This window comes from Haliotis rubra, unplaced genomic scaffold, assembly GCF_003918875.1.
Source record: "Haliotis rubra isolate DU_JTF1 unplaced genomic scaffold, ASM391887v1 Scf69, whole genome shotgun sequence".
NCBI lineage: Eukaryota > Metazoa > Mollusca > Gastropoda > Lepetellida > Haliotidae > Haliotis > Haliotis rubra.
In genome coordinates this window covers 524,703-543,790 of record NW_025767401.1, presented here as the reverse complement: position 1 = coordinate 543,790, position 19,088 = coordinate 524,703, and the positions used below count along the sequence as shown (strand labels likewise).

Genomic DNA, 19,088 nt, shown 5'->3' with positions numbered 1-19,088 from the left:
GGTAATCTACATCTATAATCTGCATGACTGTCCTCATTTAATCTAACACAACATGATGTAACTGAAGTAAGGTTCAAAGCTGGGTATTAGTTCAATAACTCACTTTAGACGATGATGCAAAGACAATGTTCTTTTTTAGCTCATAGTTATATTCAAAGATCACTATTGTTGAATTCCTTTCAAGTTCCCCTAAATATTTTGCTGATGTCATGATGTCCAGTTCAGCAGATAAACCACTGATAATCTGTACTTTATTAACAGTTGAAATATGGAAGTCAAACTGTCACACCAGCAGATAATCACCTATTCTCTGGGAGGTTTACTGTGACTATGAACTGTTTCAAATTCATAACCTGTTTCTGTGAGCAGGAAGACTACATTTCCTGTCATCATTAATTATATGTGCAATAGAGATCCCAGGTTTCTGTGGAAACAGACATACATGTGGGCAACTTTCTCCCATTCTGTGGAGGTACATGATTCTGTGTGGCTTTACTATGACCTACTGTTGTTCTTATGTCTGAGGGTAAGACCTTGCGATCTCTGGCTGTTATGTCCATGTGGTGTATTAGACTTAGGATCTCTGTCTGTTATGCCCTAATGGGGTAGGACTTGGGGATCTCTGTCTGTTATGTGTAAGACTTGGGGATCTCTGGCTGTTGTGTCCATGTGTAAAACTTGGGGATCTCTGGCTGTTGTGTCCATGTGGTGTAAGACTTGGAGATAACTGGCTGTTGTGTCCATGTGTAAAACTTGGGGATCTCTGGCTGTTATGTCCATGTGGTGTAAGACTTGGGGATCTCTGGCTGTTATGTCCATATGGTGTAAGACTTGGGGATCTCTGGCTGTTATGTCCATGTGGTGTAAGACTTGGGGATCTCTGTCTTTATGTCCATATGGTGTAAGACTTGGGGATCTCTGTCTTTTATGTCCATATGGTGTAAGACTTGGGGATCTCTGGCTGTTATGTCCATGTGGTGTAAGACTTGGGGATCTCTGGCTGTTATGTCCATGTATGTCCATGTGTAAGACTTGGGGATCTCTGTCTTTTATGTCCATATGGTGTAAGACTTGGGATCTCTGGGGATCTGGTGTAAGACTTGGGGATCTCTGTCTTTTATGTCCATGTGGTGTAAGACTTGGGGATCTCTGTCTTTATGTCCATGTGGTGTAAGACTTGGGGATCTCTGTCTTTTATGTCCATGTGGTGTAAGACTTGGGGATATCTGTCTTTTATGTCCATGTGGTGTAAGACTTGGGGATCTCTGTCTTTTATGTCCATGTGGTGTAAGACTTGGGGATCTCTGTCTTTTATGTCCATGTAGTGTAAGACTTGGGGATCTCTGTCATGTGGTTATGTCCATGTCCATGTGGTGTAAGACTTGGGGATCTCTGGTCTGTTATGTCCATGTGGTGTAAGACTTGGGGATCTCTGGCTGTTGTGTCCATGTTGTAATGTCCTTTTATGTGGTGTAAGACTTGGGGATCTCTGGCTGTTATGTCCATGTGGTGTAAGACTTGGGGATCTCTGGCTGTTATGTCCATGTGGTCGTGGGATCTCTGTCCATATGGTGTTTATGTCCATGTGTGTAAGACTTGGGGATCTCTGGCTGTTATGTCCATGTGGTGTAAGACTTGGGGATCTCTATGTCCTGTTATGTCCATGTGGTGTAAGACTTGATGTCCATGGGATGTCCATGTGGTCTGGGGATCTCTGTCTGTTATGTCCATGTGGTGTAAGACTTGGGGATCTCTGGCTGTTATGTCCATGTGGTGTAAGACTTGGGGATCTCTCTGGCTGTTATGTCCATGTGGTAAGACTTGTAAGACTTGGGTCCATGTGTGTAAGACTTTCTGTCTTTTATGTCCATGTGGTGTAAGACTTGGGGATCTCTGTCTTTTATGTCCATGTGGTGTAAGACTTGGGGATCCATCTGTCTGTTATGTCCATGTGGTGTAAGACTTGGGGATCTCTAAGACTTAGGGCTATGTCCATTATGTCCTTTTATGTGGTGGTGTAAGACTTGGGGATCTCTGGCTGTTATGTCCATGTAGTGTAAGACTTGGGGATCTCTGGCTGTTATGTCCATGTGGTTGGGGGGATGTCCATATGGTGTAAGACTTGGGGATCTCTGGCTGTTATGTCCATGTAGTGTAAGACTTGGGGATCTCTGGCTGTTATGTCCATGTGGTGTAAGACTTGGGGATCTCTGGCTGTTATGTCCATGTGGTGCAAGACTTGGGATCTCTGGCTGTTATGTCCATGTGGTGTAAGACTTGGGGATCTCTGGCTGTTATGTCCATGTGGTGTAAGACGTTGGGATCTCTGGCTGTTATGTCCATGTGGTGCAAGACGTTGGATCTCTGGCTGTCTTATATGTCTTATATGTCCATGTAGTGCAAGACTTGGGGATCTCTGGCTGTTGTGTCCATGTGGTGTAAGACTTTGGGATCTCTGGCTGTTATATCCATGTAGTGCAAGACGTGGGATCTCTGTCTTATATGTCCATGTAGTGCAAGACTTGGGGATATCTGGCTGTTATGTCCATGTGGTGTAAGACTTGGGAATCTCTGGCTGTTATGCCCATATGGTATAAGACTTTGGGATCTCTGCCTGTTATGTCCATGTGGTCGAAAGACATGGGGATCTCTGGCTGTAATGTCCATGATGTGTATTGATCTCTGGCTGTTTCAGGAGGAAGCAGAGTGCCTGCCCCACGTAAAACATCCCGCCCACCACCTTGTAAGTACAATATTTTAATTATTGCATATTTGTTTTCCTAGTTTTGCAGTAGTTTGTTTGTCTGTAATTATTATATCATGTTCAAGTCATGGATGCATGTTTACCTCAATCTCTGTTTGAAGATGTGTTTTGTCTGTCTCCAAACATCATTTTATTTTTTTAAAGTTGGTTTTGTGCCATCATGGAATGTTTAATACATGGTTTCTTATTTCAGAAATACCCCATTTCCTAAGCGTATTCTGCTGTATTATTGTAATGTTGAAAATAACAAAAAATATGCCCTTTAAAAGCCTTATTACATAAGACAGTCGTCATATGTATATATTCTTTTTAAAATAGGTATATCATATTGGTTTTAACTGTTCAAATTTTGAATTCCATGAAGAGGGAGGGGGATATAGGTTTGAGCTCTGTCTGTGTGTCCGTCCATCCAAGATATTGGGGACAGATTTTCTCAGAAACCGTTTTAGATAGGGAAACCAAATTTGGTGTGTGTTTTCAGTACATGAATGCCTTGATGGAGTTTGAAAACAGAAACCATCTAACAATTTGTTATAGAGTTATGGACCTTGTCATGCATTTCTTGACTTTGTGCACATAATCCCCAATGGGAACAGATTTTCTCAGTAACCGTTATAGACAGGGAAACCAAATGTGGTATGTGTTTTCAGGACATGAATGTTGTGGTGGAGTTAGAAAACAAGAACCAAATAGGAACAGAACACTGTGGAGGGGGATATTGATAACCATGTCTTCTTGTTGATGTTTGTATTTATGTACCTGACTATGAATACAGTGGTTAAAGATGGTGGTGCTCATTATCCCTAGTCCCTTGTCAATAGATCAATAACCTGTATATAGACAGATGGATACATATACTCTCATGAAGTTGGACAAAAAATATGACTCTTGTAGGACTTGATGATTACCTCTATCATATTTGTGGGAAATGGGGGGACTTGTCATGTCTTGATGACTCTTGTTAGAACTTGCTTTACACACAGTTTATACTGAAAGAAGCACTATGGATGTCATTTCCCTCTATCTAGTGGTTCATGTCAAGCACAACTTTAAGGACTATGGCACACAAGTTGGTCTTTTCACGCCGACAGTTATATGTCTATGTTAGAATATTAAAGTTAAGACAGATACGCTGAGGAATATTAGTGGAATAGGACTACATTGTCTGAAAATAGCATTGAACTTAGATACTTGAATTAAATGTATCAAAATGGAATAAAACATATGATAAAACCCAGATAGAAATATGGCAAAACAATTTCTTTATTAAATCCTGGGTTTATTGAATGTTTTTTGGTATTTATTCACCCATGAATATCCAGCCTGATAGCAGGGCATTGCACAGATCTGTATACTGACATAGTAACAACTCTGTTGTTACTGGAAACACTTCTGATAGACGCTTTTATTCAAACTTACTCACTCTAGTTATATAATTTGTCACTAATATGGTTATATTTCTATGATCTTGTATTTTTCTCAGCTGAAGTGTCAGGTCGTCCATTGCCTAATGTCCCCAGCCCAACAGAGAAGCCTGAAAGAAAAGGTACGTCTTATTACTGAACAAAGTAAGTTTATAGAAAACTCCTTAGATCAACTGGGCATAGACCAGCAGAACGTTGTATGATTGTTGAGCCTCCAGGTCATGTCATGCTGCTGCTTCCTGGAGGATAACCTTTGTAAGATAACTTCAGATATTGGTGGAATTCATTGTATGGTTCCAAAAAAGAGAAGGCAGTAAGAAGTCAATCAATCAAATAAAGATGATGCTCCATGAGATGTAGGTAGGTAGACCTTGATTTGAAGCTGCCATTAAAGCTGATAACATGGTTTGAAATAGTATAATTTAGCAAGTATTATAATACTTGATACAAATAAACTATGATATTCTCTAACCATGTATGATGACATCTTGTAATATATGATCTGTGAATACATTCAGTTATGCATGGTACCATGTGGTTCCCTGAGGAACACAGCCAGGTGGTGGGAGGGGGGCTGTTCCCCGAGGAACACAGCCAGGTGGTGGGAGGGGGCTGTTCCCGGAGGAACACAGCCAGGTGGTGGGAGGGGGCTGTTCCCCGAGGAACACAGCCAGGTGGTGGGAGGGGGCTGTTCCCCGAGGAACACAGCCAGGTGGTGGTGGGGGGGCTGTTCCCGAGGGACACAGCCAGGTGGTGGGTGGGGGCTGTTCCCCGAGGGACACAGCCAGGTGGTGGGAGGGGCTGGGGTGGTGGGGGGGCTGTTCCCCGAGGAACACAGCCAGGTGGTGGGAGGGGGCTGTTCCCGAGGAACACAGCCAGGTGGTGGGAGGGGCTGTTCCCCGAGGAACACAGCCAGGTGGTGGGAGGGGGCTGTTCCCCGAGGAACACAGCCAGGTGGTGGGAGGGGGCTGTTCCCCGGAGGAACACAGCCAGGTGGTGGGAGGGGCTGTTCCCCGAGGAACACAGCCAGGTGGTGGGAGGGGGCTGTTCCCCGAGGAACACAGCCAGGTGGTGGGAGGGGGCTGTTCCCCGAGGATCACAGCCAGGTGGTGGGAGGGGGGCTGTTCCCATGAGGAACACAGCCAGGTGGTGGGAGGGGGGCTGGGTGCATACTGATGATCAGTGCAACTCTGTTAATCCAGAAGCTTAGGTTTTCACTGAATGTTTGTGTAGTAACACATTATTGAATTAATGAATCATGAGCAGTTTCACTTTGAGTCATTGAAAATGTTCCCATCAGATATTGCCTGAAAGTTTCTACTTTGAGACTAACATGCTGCAACCACTTGAGCAAATCAGCTCAGGTTCAAGGTTAATCTACTTGTTAGAAAAAGACTCTTCTGAAACCATTTCCTGTGTACAAGGATTGTTTATGTTGTCAAAGTTAATTTAAGAAATGTATTTGTATTCACAAACTGCCTCCTTTTATGAGGGGCGGTGGGGTAGCCTAGTGGTTAAAGCATTCGCTTGTGATGCTGAAGACCCAGGTTTGATTCCCGACATGGTTACAATGTGTGAAGCCCATTTCTGGTGTTGCCCGCCATGATATTTTGCTGAAAAATTGCTAAAAGCTGCGTAAAATTAACTAACTACATTTTATGATATTCCCATGCGTGTTATATACCAATGCATGTCAGTAATTGAACACGGTGTTGTCACATGATTGGCTGTAACTGATACTTGTCCATTTCAGCAAGGTCCAAAAATGGCGTGCCTCCATCACCGAAGCAGGTGAGTTGCCACAGACTGAGTCAACCCATTTGTTAATTTGTCATCAGGAATGATATATCAGTGTAAGGAGCAGGGGGAAATGGTCGAACATAGAAGACACTATGGCAGGCCTACCAAAGAAATTTTTCCTACTGTGCAGAAAAACGCAGAAAAGCCCACATTAATCGTGGAAATAGCAACATAAACATAATACCTCGCTACTGAAACAGTAAAATCGGCAACTTTAAATCACTAAAACTGCCTAAAAAAACGAAGAGCCTGCAACTTCGATTTTGCGCATGCGCACATGGAAGAGGAAGTCTCGATTGCATGTTGACATTTTCCAGCTTGGACAAAAGTTACATTCCCTTTTTTAAGTATTTTTGTTGTGTTGTTTGGCATTTATCATCATGATACTTGTGTGCACACTTGTTTAGTTTACTTTCCATTCGTATGAATGACTGACAGCAATTATTTTGACATATTTAATACTTTTTCTATGCGAGGCGATTCACGGTTGCTCGGAAATTGGAAAGAAGCACGGATCGTAATGCGCATGCGCAGTAGAAGTCGCTGATATAAAAAATGTTTCAGTTTCATAGTTTTTCGTTGCCGTTTTTACTGTTTCAGTAGCGAGGTATATATATTTATGTTGCTATTTCCACAATTAATGTGGGCTTTTCTGCATTTTTCTACACAGTGGGAAAGTTTTCTTTGGTAGGCCTGTATGGGATCACACGGCTGGGATTCAACATGCACTGAGTGTAACTGTTACATACTCTTCAAATAAAGTAGGGGAACATCATTTATAATTTACGAGTGAAAATAATTGGAGAGTAAATCAATGTTGATATGATAATAATGAATGTTTTGAGAGTGCATCACCACTTGTACATCCTTATGACCATAGTTATTTGTACAGTAATCGCTCTTGAAAGATGACTGGTGTATGATGTGAAATTTGCATGGGTACGATTTTCATTTTCAAACCAAAACATATGGTTAGAAACAAACACTAACCAGTGTGTGATGCAATATGAGTGGCAAAATTAATGGTCTACAGTAATTTATCATCCTTCTTGAAAACCGTCAAAATCAAGAATGACACCCCATGCATGTGTATGGGGCTACTGCATTGTGCACGTGCATCCCATGCATTGTGTTTAGGGTGGTCATAAAGAGAAATGGCGGTGCATTCATAAGATGTCTGTCTTTGAAAAGCTTGTTAACGCTTATACTTCCTATCCAAATGAAAGTTCAAGGTCCCCTACTTTTTCTTAAGTGTATATATGCAAAATTCAAAATGCCACTCCCATTTCAAATTTGATTGTGCACATGAAGGTTCACAGTAGCTTTTGTCAGTAGACAGTGGTTCATCTTCCTAACCTGCAGGATATTAGTATATTGAGAGTTGTTCATGTTGTTATGACTGGCTGATGTCTGGCAGGATGAGCTGGAGCAGTTTGACTGGTACCACAAGAACATCGAGAGGCCAGCGGCAGAGGCCAGACTTATGGAAAAGGGAGAAGTAAGTTGCTGTCTTCAGTGTGAAATTCATGACTTAACAAAATATACTGATGTCTTGGTGATTTTGTTATCAAAATTGTTTGGCAAACAAACTTTTCAAATATGTTTGGGGATATATCACTTGTTTAAAAATTAGGCAAAAGAATATCCCCAAAGCACTTATTATCCTTCCTACTGTAAGCATGCTTTCTGGATTAATGAGAAACTTGTCCCCTTGTATCTTGTCATGACAACTAATGCTAGATGTTCCCATCACATAGGCGGATCCAGAGAGGGGTGTGGTGTGTGTGTGTGTGTGTGTGTGTGTGCGTGCGTGCGTGCGTGCAAGCGCGCGTCGCGTGCGTCGCGCGGCGTGCGCGTCGCGTGCGTGCGTGCGTGCGTGCGTGCACTTTTGTCATCAAAGTTTATTAAATGACCATTGAAACTCTCGTGATACTGAGGTGTGCACCCGCCCTTTCTCCAAAAGCTGTATCCGCCCCTGGATCAATGATAACAGTGTGGGGTTTCACTGTTTGTTTGTCAAGGAAGCAACTTATGCAAGCAACAACTTGATGTCTAGGAGGAAATTGGCCTAACAAGTGTAATACAAGCCATTATTTATGCAGGAAGTATCCATGAATATTTATTAATCATATTTTTTGGTATATAAGGTTGTTTTAAATTTGTATATTTGCATAATGCGGATAAGGTTTCTACAGGATCCCAAGAACTCTGTTGCTTGTTGAAAGAGGCATCAAAAGGGATTTATTCTGTTTGTTGCACTCTCAGCTATACTATGACTGCATGCATCATCTAAGTCGAGGAGCATCTTACGACAGGCAGTCAACTCCTATGATAATCATGGCATGTTGAAGTATTTCTAATAAAGATGTTTTTGGGTCTATAAATTTAGGAGGGTGGTCAGGCACTGTGTTCTTTAATCTGATTGGTTGAAAAACATGATCGAATGATATTCGCATCCCTGAAATTGCAAGACTATTTGCTGTGTATTAATACATACAAATAATAGGAACTCTTTTTACCGGCGGATGACACCTCACTGCTGTACCCATACTCAATGTCAATGAGTGCAGACAGAAAAATGTGTGGATCTATTGGTTTACTTTGTGTTTACAGTGTCGATAAATATCAAGTGTAACGCCGTCGGTTCCAAATGAATTCCCATGCTTCAAATACTCAATAACACCCAGAAATTGGCAAACACATGATGTTTATCTCCTAATTCATTGTATAGGACTTTGCTTAGCATGTTGACCAGAGGCCCAGACTGAAATAGTTACAGGCCACTGTTTTGTAGATGGCATTAGGGAATCTTTTTTTTTTCATGTGTTTCACGTAGCCAACAAATTCTGAACATGGGTTGGTTGGTCGGGTGGGAAAATAAATTAATAAAGACAAAATTATCTGAATAATGTTCTTGATTCTCATTTATTGTAATCTTATTACAATTTCTCGCTGTGATTCTTTGGACTTGTGGCAGTGACTGATTAAAACATAAACATTTTATATGTCGAGGCGGTACATTTAAGGTTCAAGTTGGCAGTGTTGGCATGAGAAAAAAGAGGTTTTGGTTGGGGGTCGGCAATAAAATTAGAAGGGTCGGTCAGGTGATAAGAAACACAGAAACTAACAATGCTGCCCTTAAACAACATTCACTCTCTCGTAATGTATAGTTTATAGTTATTATTCCAATTATAATGTCCATCAATGCAGAAGATTAATAGAGATTATTAACCGAGTGTGTTTCCGTATCATTAATATCATATATTAGGAATAAAAATTGTATTATTCGAGCTTTTCACGAGCATAATACATAGTTTTTATTCCTAATATATGATATTAAGTTAATGATACGAAACACACGAGGTTAATAATCTCTTTATCATATAATGTCATTCTTAAACTTACTCTAAAAAAGAAGCAAATCGTACGTGAATTTATATGAAGAAAATCGAACATTCGCGTAAGAATACTTACAGCGAGGTGAAGGTCGTTCATGAAGGCAGCATATGGTTGTGACTAGTCGCTATAATACAGTGCAAACATAACTCATGCTTAAAATAAGATTTTTCTGTCTAAAAAGGTCAAAAAAATCAGGCAGTATTTTTTTATGGCAGTGTTTCTATTTTCATTGATTTCATTGCGGTAATCACCTCATCAATATCAGTTTCTGATACCTGACAGAATCAATTCGTCATCTGTATTGTGATCGATAGATCGAAATCCTTAGCGGGTACCTTTCTTAGACGATTGCCTTTCAGTCGTGCCTCATTATCCGTACCATCCGAATCACCAATTTTGAGAATGGGGGCAGCCATGTTTGTTTACAAACAATGTAAACTTGCGACGACGTCATCAATGAAATGTTTACATTTTAGGATTCGCATGGCGTGTATGGAGTTTTGTGAAAGTAGTTCGTGGATTGACGTAATTTGCATAGTTATCAGATTTGGATACCAAGTTTATCAGATTGCTTTATTGCACTGATAACAACCTCCATTAGGTGATGACAAGCTATATCTAAACAGTTAACTTTATAGAGTGGAGGAAATCATCAGTAGTGTGTTGTTCCTCCAACTCACAAACATGGTGAAGAAACCCAGAAATCATAATCAACCAGACATATCTATCATTTAGTGGTGATACATATCAAGTCTGTGCATATTTGTTATTAACTGGAAATTTCCACAGATTACATGCAATGTCATGACTAGCTGAGACACATGTCAGGCAACTCTTACCAGTGTCAGGGCAAATATGTCATCTTTGACAGGATGGGGTTGAAAGAATACAGGGTACCTATTGTGATGTTCCAGGATGGGATGTACCTGATCCGGAAGAGCAAGCGTGGTGGCACCGAGCAGCAGTACACGTTAACAATCTACAAGCAGGGGCGTGTCTATAACCTACCCATCAGGAAGAGAAACACAGATGGCAAATTTGCTCTCGGAGCACCCAAACCAAATGAACTTGTAAGTATTTGTCGAGCGATATGAGTGGTGGATGGAGATATCAAAGATTTATACCTAATGCTGAAGTCTGTTATCCCTCCTGAGTTGTGGGTGGAGATATCACAGATCCATACCTAATGCTGAAGTCCTCCCTTCCCAATCATTAGTATATGTAGATTCACACCCTTTTGCCAAATGATTCCTTACTGTTTTGACTGTAGAGTGTGTGTGTGTATTTCAGGACTTTGATACAGTGTCTGGCTTGGTGGACTACTTCAAGAAGCAGCTGATCAAACTCAATCCTAACGCGAAGAATGCAGCAGGCAGCACAAGACTCGTCATTCCCCTCAGCAAGTAGACACGCCACTCATCTTGGAGAACCATACCATTGTAAGTCAACACTGTACCAAACAGTGCCCCTTAGCACTCACTTGCTTTCTCTGACAGTTGGAGCTTTGATATCTAGTATCTACTGACTGTTGTGCATTGTAGAAGTTGATGAGTAAACAAGGAGACATAAACATATTGTGGATAACAACTTCTTGTTTATTTCATTTAGTGACATTTCAATGTAACTTGTCATCCCCATATCAAGTAATGGTGACAACAAGGTAAGAATCCACATCAGAACATCCCTAAATGTACTAGTCATGAAGTTAACACAGAAAGATGTTTGTATTTCTTACTCAAGTTCCTTCTACACAGTCAGGCAAATATTTTGCTGGTATTAAATATTTGCTCTCATTAAACATGAGATTTTCATAGAAATTTCTAAAAAAATGGGAAGCTGGAGGCATATTTCTTTTTTCGTAATAGAGTGTTAAGCAAACTGTTTAAGGCATCTGTGTTCATTAACTGTTGACCACTTGTGTCACTGGACTCCTGGGATGGTGCATTTCACCTAGTAAACAGATAGATAATCCCCTTGTACTCGGTGGGGAGAGTAACTTAAAGTGGGGTGTTTGACAGGGAGGTGGGTGAAGGAGGAAAATCTAACAGTTACTATGCTCGTATTATCTAGGTGAATACACATTGCATGGTAACTAAAAACAACACAATCACAGGCCATATTGTTTACTGTGCCAAACTGGGTCTAATGTAGTCAATGAAAGATTTGAAGGTAACAGTACAAATATCATAGTATCCAAACTTTGGCATAACCCCAAACTCAGAAGCAAAAGGCTGCCCTGTTAGCCCTGTGATTAGCTGCCAAGGACTCTGTATAGAAAGGTACATAACTGCCATGGCGGACTCGCGGGTCGGAGACGTAGGGTGGGGTGGGGGTGGTAACTCCCAGAATCTAATTCAATATTGAATATAGACATTACTTTGGCCTTATTTAGAATATGTTTAGTAGGGGAGTCAATGACTGAAACTGATTTTGCACATAGGATAAATCACAAGAACAGTTTAACAGTTTGAACAATTAGACATCAAAGTCTGAATGGATAAACCTACTTTAAGTGGGGCCAACATTCAAAGAACCCAAGCGACTAAAGGTTTTAAGAATGTATTTTGATAACTGTATTTTAAAAGTTGTTTTGTGTTAGTCTGACTTTGTACTGCTCGTAAAAGTGTGGGTTCCCTGTGCCTTTCACACTTGTACCTCACTCTCTGGCAATTCAGGTTATTAAATGCATGTGTAAATGATTCAAGAACTCTGGTTTTGTATACCTGTGACTTTGTAATCTTGGGAACCAATAAGAAAAAGCTAAAAAAACAAACCCAAACTCTATCCTTATCTGCGAGAACACTGTGTGTGTCAGCCATGTGCTAATTATGAAATGTGTTCCCAAACATCTCACTCCTTTGTGACTCTGGTTAGGAAATCCATGTTCCAGGGCAAGTGTACAATTCGTATAAGATCAGCTCTAGTGTATTCATTAATTTCTTTTTAATATTTTAATTTCTTTGAACGAAACACTACCAAATCATGTGTGCTTTAAGTAATGTCAATATAGGTGTTTAGATGAACATTAACAGGCCATGACTGATCCAGAGATCAAATGAATTTCAACGAGTTACTGTACCTAATGATCCAGCATCCTTGTGTACACATATCTTGGTCTTCAGTTCTATTTTGATATAGGGGCGACGGGGTAGCCTAATGGTTAAAGCGTTTGCTCGCCACACAAAAGACCCAGGTTGATTCTCCACCTGGGTACAATGTGTGAAGCCCATTTCTGGTGACACCCGCTGTGATATTGTTGGAATATTGCTAAAAGCGATGTAAAACTTAATTCATTCACTCACTCATTCTATTTTGATATTCTAACCTGTGTTTATTTTCAGGTCTTCCGAACTGGGTGTGGCAGTTCCTTGAGACTTCCTGTGATGGTAGTTATAGCTGAGCCACTCAAAGCCGTGACAGTGGCTGCTTGGTCCACTTTACGTGCATTCCAGTTCCGAGTTCTCAGACCTCGCTAGAAAATATCTCTGTCAGTATATTTGCTACAGCAGTTTATTTTTGTATCACAAATACAAATGTATTTGATATGTGGAAATAGATTCCCAAATGTACCAATTATTATAAACCGGTGTTAAGACAGGAGGTAAAACCAAATGTGATAGTCAGCTGAAATTAATGTTATGATATTTGATAGTGGAGTACTGCAAAATAGAGTTGGTCATGTGACCTGAACCATTATAATGCTACCATGTAATGCTAACTGCACTGTTCCAATATATTGTCAGGTATATGCCTTGCTGTGACAGTCACTGAAGTACTGACTACCCTCTAACACATAGATTGAGTATATTGAATCAGGTTCCATGTGAGAGTGGGACATGCAGTAGCCTAGTGGTAAGCTCTTGCTCACCACAATCAAGACCTAGGTTTGATTCCCCCACATGCATACTGGCCCCGTATGTGATATTGCTGTAATATTGCTGAAAGTGCTGAAACTTATGTAAGAACACTTGTATAGGCTGCAGTTAAGATCTCAACATAAGGAAACACCTTGTTAGTAGCAATGAGATTAGCGAGTTCAAATCTTTGAGATGAAAATAATCATACAAGAATGCATTTGTATAGGATCAATCAGACTTATGTTAGAATTTGTGTTTGAAAATTTAATCTGAATTCAAGATTGTTTTAAAATGGTGGGTTTTTTTAGAAGTATGGTGATGAAAACATTTAGAGATTTATTCCGGTGCTTAATGTCCAAGAACAATTTGTACATTAAACTTTGTGACATTGAAATCAAATATGTATTGCTATTTGGTTATAGTTTTCAGGTTTTTCAATTTAGCACATTCTTCAACTGACCCAACCAAAGACTTCTATTCAATACAAACTGACATTACTAATGCTTGCTTTTTACCATATATCTTCACAGTGTTGTTTTTGTGGCTCTTGGGTGAATGCATGGGTTGGTGGCACAGTCTAAAGATGAAATTATATCGGTCAGTAACATGGCTTCAAATCCCTCAAAAGTTGACAGAACCTTGAATAACTTATCACTACCTTCGGCCCAAAATGACCAGAGACTCTGGAGACATAAAGAATCCACCTTTTTGTCGGATTTCAAATCTGCAAAACTGTTCTCACTGAGATTGCTGTAATATTCAGGGATGATTTTGTGGAAAGAGTTTTTTAGGTGTTGTGTTCAAATGAGCAATTGCTGAAATACTGAAAAGGAAAACTACATGTACTTGAAATATTACTTCAGAACTATTGATACTGACATGGTTGATACATTCAGCATGGTTACCTGTGGAAACATCAATATCCCTGGCTTTTTCAGGCTTTTCCAAAGTACAGTGGTTGATGGGTAGTGTTCCCTATTGTTGGGGGTGTGGATAATTCAGCCCTGGCAGTGGGTTAAGTATGGCTGAAAATAAAAGTAGTCTCGGTTCTTCCACAAAACTTACATTCCGTCATGAAAGAATTACCGTATATTACCATAGATAAGCTGAATGTTGAGGACCAAAAATAGCAGTCAAACTGTTTTTCAGGGGGTAAGAAAATGACATCGTATCACTTCGCGTGAACAAACAAACAAGAGAAGATGACTTGTCAGTAAAGATTTGCAATTAAACATCTCTAGACAAGATTATTTACCTATTCAGTCATCACATATTAAGACAATGAACAGTTCTATCCCAGGGAGGATTCATCGTTCAGTCTTACCCCATAATGTGATGACCACTATGCTGGTGTTTCAACTGTCATCACTGGACAATCAGCTATCTTTCGCTTTTAGTAATGTCAGTATTATGTAAACATGTAGATATTTTAGCTTTGGAAATTTAATGTCCACAAATTTGTTTATCCTTGAGCACAAGTATGTAAGGGACATCCAGAGAATGCTGGTGTCATAACATAAGAAAGTTTAACATGTACCTAACCATGGTAGAGAGAACATGGCTTGAGTGTTGTAAATAGAAAAGGAGTACAAATTAGTATTATCTGTTTATTTCCTATCATAAATTGTTGTTCAAAAGGCATAATAATATGAAAAGATCAATGAGGATGTCATAGTTCTATGTGCATGATGCGGCACCATTTCTTACTAAGAGTACCGACACTTTTCTCTCATTAACATGAAATGTGTTCATATTAGGGGCGTCATTGATTGAAAGTTGACAATATATATCATAAGTATTTTGATATGTAATAAAATTCGTTATTCTGTTTGTTTAAAGATAAACATTTTCTATCGAGACCTGAGTTAATTTAATTCTAAATATCAGCAAGACTTATCTGTTTAATAACATGAACTATGTATGTCATCATAATTATCTGTGACAATGACATTGTGACTCTTTGCACACAAAACAATTGTAATAAAGTGGCAAATGAGCAGGAAAGGATAAATGTAATGTTCATTGAATATACTGGGTAACTGAAGATCCTTGCCACAGATGCATATTGACATATTTCCTATCTGGAGAAAACTTACCTTAAAATAGGACAAAAGACCTCAAGTCTGTGGCTGTTGAATGCATGGCAATGCATTGTTAATAAAATAGCATGCCACATTAACAAATAGATCTTTAGGCTTTAGTATTATTTTCAGACATCTGTTTTTTTGCCTGGAGCAAGAGTTAGAGGAGCTATGGAGGATATATAACTTATGTTCACTGCATGCTTGAAACCAGATTTTTGTTATTTTACACCAGTTGCAACGTACTCTAGGACTACCATTTTTAATTTACATACAATTTTTCAATTTGTAAGACTTGTTGTTCAGTGAATTACACAGCTTGCACAGGAGCACCTTTTCTATTTTTCAGTTGTTATTGAGCAGCCCAATAGTAAGTTGTCGTAGTGCGACAGTCTAGTGTGATACAGGCTAACAATCATTGTGACAGAGTTGACTTGTTCTCCATGAAGTCTTCATTTGTTAGTCATTACTGGCTTTTGATAGAAACTGTTCATTATAAACTCCTCAGTCTAAGTAAACTTAGGCTCAGTATTATTCGTTACACTGCTATACTGAGTCTAACCATAGAAATAGAGCAGAACTTTATTTCTATGGTCTAACAAACCCTAGTAGAAAGTCGCATCAGCTAACCTTTGAGCCCACCTATCACCATCCAATCAAACGCATGACGGATGAATGGATTTAACCAATCAGACAACGGTTACTATTTAGGATTTGGCTGGACTTACAAAATGGATTTTCTCTTCCCTGGTCACTGAAACTGATCTCTCAACAAACGAAAATCCGTATAAAACCGTAACGAACAATACTGAGCCTAAGTTTACGTAGACTGGAAACTCCTCAACATTGATTGGAATACTGATCTATTTTTGTAACTCTGCTGTGAACAGTTTCTGTTATATAGCTGATGTATCAGCTTAATACACCAGGAAGGTGTACTGTAACATTAAAGGCACAATGACACATGTTCGACAATATATTTGGCCTATGTTGAGGCATATGCACACTTTTTAGGTTCCTATTAATGCAATAAAAGATTTATTATACCTAATGACTTGCCTGAAATCGATAATGGAAACTTTGAGGTGAACAGCTTCCAAACATAACACTTGCCATATATGGAATGTAAACTGACTGACTGTCTGAGTTTAGTTTTACGCCGCTTTCAGCAATATTCCAGCAACATCACGGCGGGGTGGAATGTAAACAATTGCTCCGTACATCGAAAACTGTCACATGCGAAGTTGTCAGTGTTTTCCGGACTGGTTTCAATCACAAGTTGTGTGTAGGATATTCGTAAAGAGCGCTCCAAGGGACATAACTCTATGGGGTTCACCTGAAATAATGTTCGGACAGCAGAAGGCGCAAGAGTCAATTTAATGCAATGTTGCATTAATTCAAACTTTTTAATTTAATATTGTAATCTAACTACACAATTTTTGAGTAATAAATTATATGGTAGCTTCCCTGAGGGCTGATAGTTAGTATTATTGAGAAAAATGCATTATATATTTTTAGAGAAGTGTGGTGTGATATCGTGCCTTTAAGAAAGTTGAAGACAATCACTTATTAACTTGTGTAATTCATGTTTAATGAACTTGAAGCTGAATGAATGTTACACTTACGTAACGACTTGAAATATTTGTGTCATCCTTCTGTCTCTGTTTGAACACTTCCCATATATTCCCATCATATACTGACTAGTGCTGGATTATAATGATAGATGTATCTTCATTGTGCCATATCTAACACTAAACGTAACAAAATGAAGACTTCAGGAGAAATGGTAGTGCTTTACCACTGATACCACCCTGTTGTGTTGTAGTGTTGCTGCATAGAATATTTACAGCGTACAGAGTTTACCAATGGCATGCATACATTGATGCATAATGCTTGGGTAGTTTGTTGAATATTAGTATTTCAAAATGTTTTTGTATACAAATTTTAATAAACGTTTGATCAAAGAACTGGTGTCGTAGTCTTTCTGTTAACATCTCAGAAACCACAGGAACTGACATGAAATTGGAATGCATTTCCACAAATGAAACTTTGATTTGTCCAAGACCTTCCATTCCATTTTATCTTACCTCACACATAAATGTTGTTTTCTGATTGGCTAAGCGCTCTTCTGTTATTTTCAATGTACCCTGCTTACAAGCAAGTAACATTTTCTATTACCTGCTGGGAATATCGAACTGTAGGAATTCATTTGGTACTTTGTGTTGAGTCATGTATGATGTACGGAAATTACTGATGGTTTGCAAATGCAAATCGATGGAAGGGAGATAACTCTAAATTTGTTTTTCTTGTTGTCTGCTTGGTTCTTGTCATCTGAAAATCTGGTATTGGCTATTTGCCTAACTCTGGTACTCCTTATTATGATCCAATACCCGTGCTTCAAACAGTTCAAAATTAACATTGAGGTGTTCGGTAAGATAAATGCGTTGTTCACTGGTCCCTCGGGGCCCATTGGTTGATGTACCCTCTATGTTTGTTTAAGTTCCACTAACCCTTCCGGCTCCGGGAACATAAACAAACATAGAGGGTACATTATAAGTTGTTCACAGGTCCCTTGGGGCCCATGGGTTGATGTACCCTCTGTGTTTGTTTATGTTCCACTCACCCTTCCGGCTCCGGGAACATAAACAAACATAGAGGGTACATTATAAGTTGTTCACAGGTCCCTCGGGGCCCATGGGTTGATGTACCCTCTATGTTTGTTTATGTTCCACTCACCCTTCTGGCTCCGGGAACATAAACAAACATAGAGGGTACATTATAAGTTGTTCACAGGTCCCTCAGAGGACATGGGTTGATGTACCCTCTGTGTTTGTTTATGTTCCACTCACCCTTCCGGTTCCGGGAACATAAACAAACATAGAGGTACATTATAAGTTGTTCACAGGTCCCTCGGGGCCCATGGGTTGATGTACCCTCTATGTTTGTTTATGTTCCACTCACCCTTCTGGCTCCGGGAACATAAACAAACATAGAGGGTACATTATAAGTTGTTCACAGGTCCCTCAGAGGACATGGGTTGATGTACCCTCTGTGTTTGTTTGGATCATAATAAGGAATACCGGGGTTAGACCAAACACTACTAACACAAAGTACCAAACAAATTCCCACAGTTGGCATTTCAAGAGGGTGGCATAGAAAATGTTACTCGCTTGTAAGCAGAGTACATTGATTGGCTCAGCCTATCAGAAAACGACATGTATGTGTGAGATAAGATAACATCCCATGTCCCCTGTGAACAACTCATAATGACTGTTTTAGTCCAAATCCGCCACTAGTTATTACTTCAAGAAACTTAACTATGAACTTGTGCCTTCTCTTTCCTGGGAAATCCCTAAGTTTCCAGTTCCCATTTCAATAATTTGGAGTTGGGTTCTAAAGATGTTGAGTTTATTTCAGGGCATAATACATAAGTGAGTAATGTTTTTGTGAAACATTTTTTCATCTGTGAAACTCATATGAGATTGGACTGCAGTCTGCATGTTTTGTTTTTAATACATGTATATATGTATATACCAAAAACGATATGCACACAGGAATGGTTTAGGATGTTGTTAGTCATTTTGACACCTTGAAAATGTCATTTTTACAAACTATTATCACTTAGTAACTTCTGACGTTTACTGAAAAATACCTGCACAAGATTCCTAAAATTATTTGTATCACTTTACATGCACACATTTACTTACAGGAGTATATTTGCTTACGTAAGTAAATTTACTTATAAGTAAAGTGACCATGTAAA

General features: G+C 39.5%; 1 protein-coding gene across 1 annotated transcript in view; it reads left to right on the top strand.

Moving 5' to 3' along the window:
* The window catches only part of LOC124258271 (lymphocyte cytosolic protein 2-like), a 29,357-nt gene extending 12,065 nt beyond the window's left edge, over window positions 1–17,292 (top strand). Inside the window, exons 8-14 of the mRNA XM_046692338.1 lie at window positions 2,696–2,743; window positions 4,248–4,310; window positions 5,942–5,979; window positions 7,406–7,486; window positions 10,302–10,457; window positions 10,678–10,826; window positions 12,729–17,292. Coding sequence (XP_046548294.1) covers window positions 2,696–2,743; window positions 4,248–4,310; window positions 5,942–5,979; window positions 7,406–7,486; window positions 10,302–10,457; window positions 10,678–10,794 — 503 coding nt within the window. The 3' untranslated portion in view covers window positions 10,795–10,826; window positions 12,729–17,292. The remainder of the gene's footprint in view (window positions 1–2,695; window positions 2,744–4,247; window positions 4,311–5,941; window positions 5,980–7,405; window positions 7,487–10,301; window positions 10,458–10,677; window positions 10,827–12,728) is intronic.
* The last annotated feature ends 1,796 nt before the right edge of the window (window positions 17,293–19,088 follow it).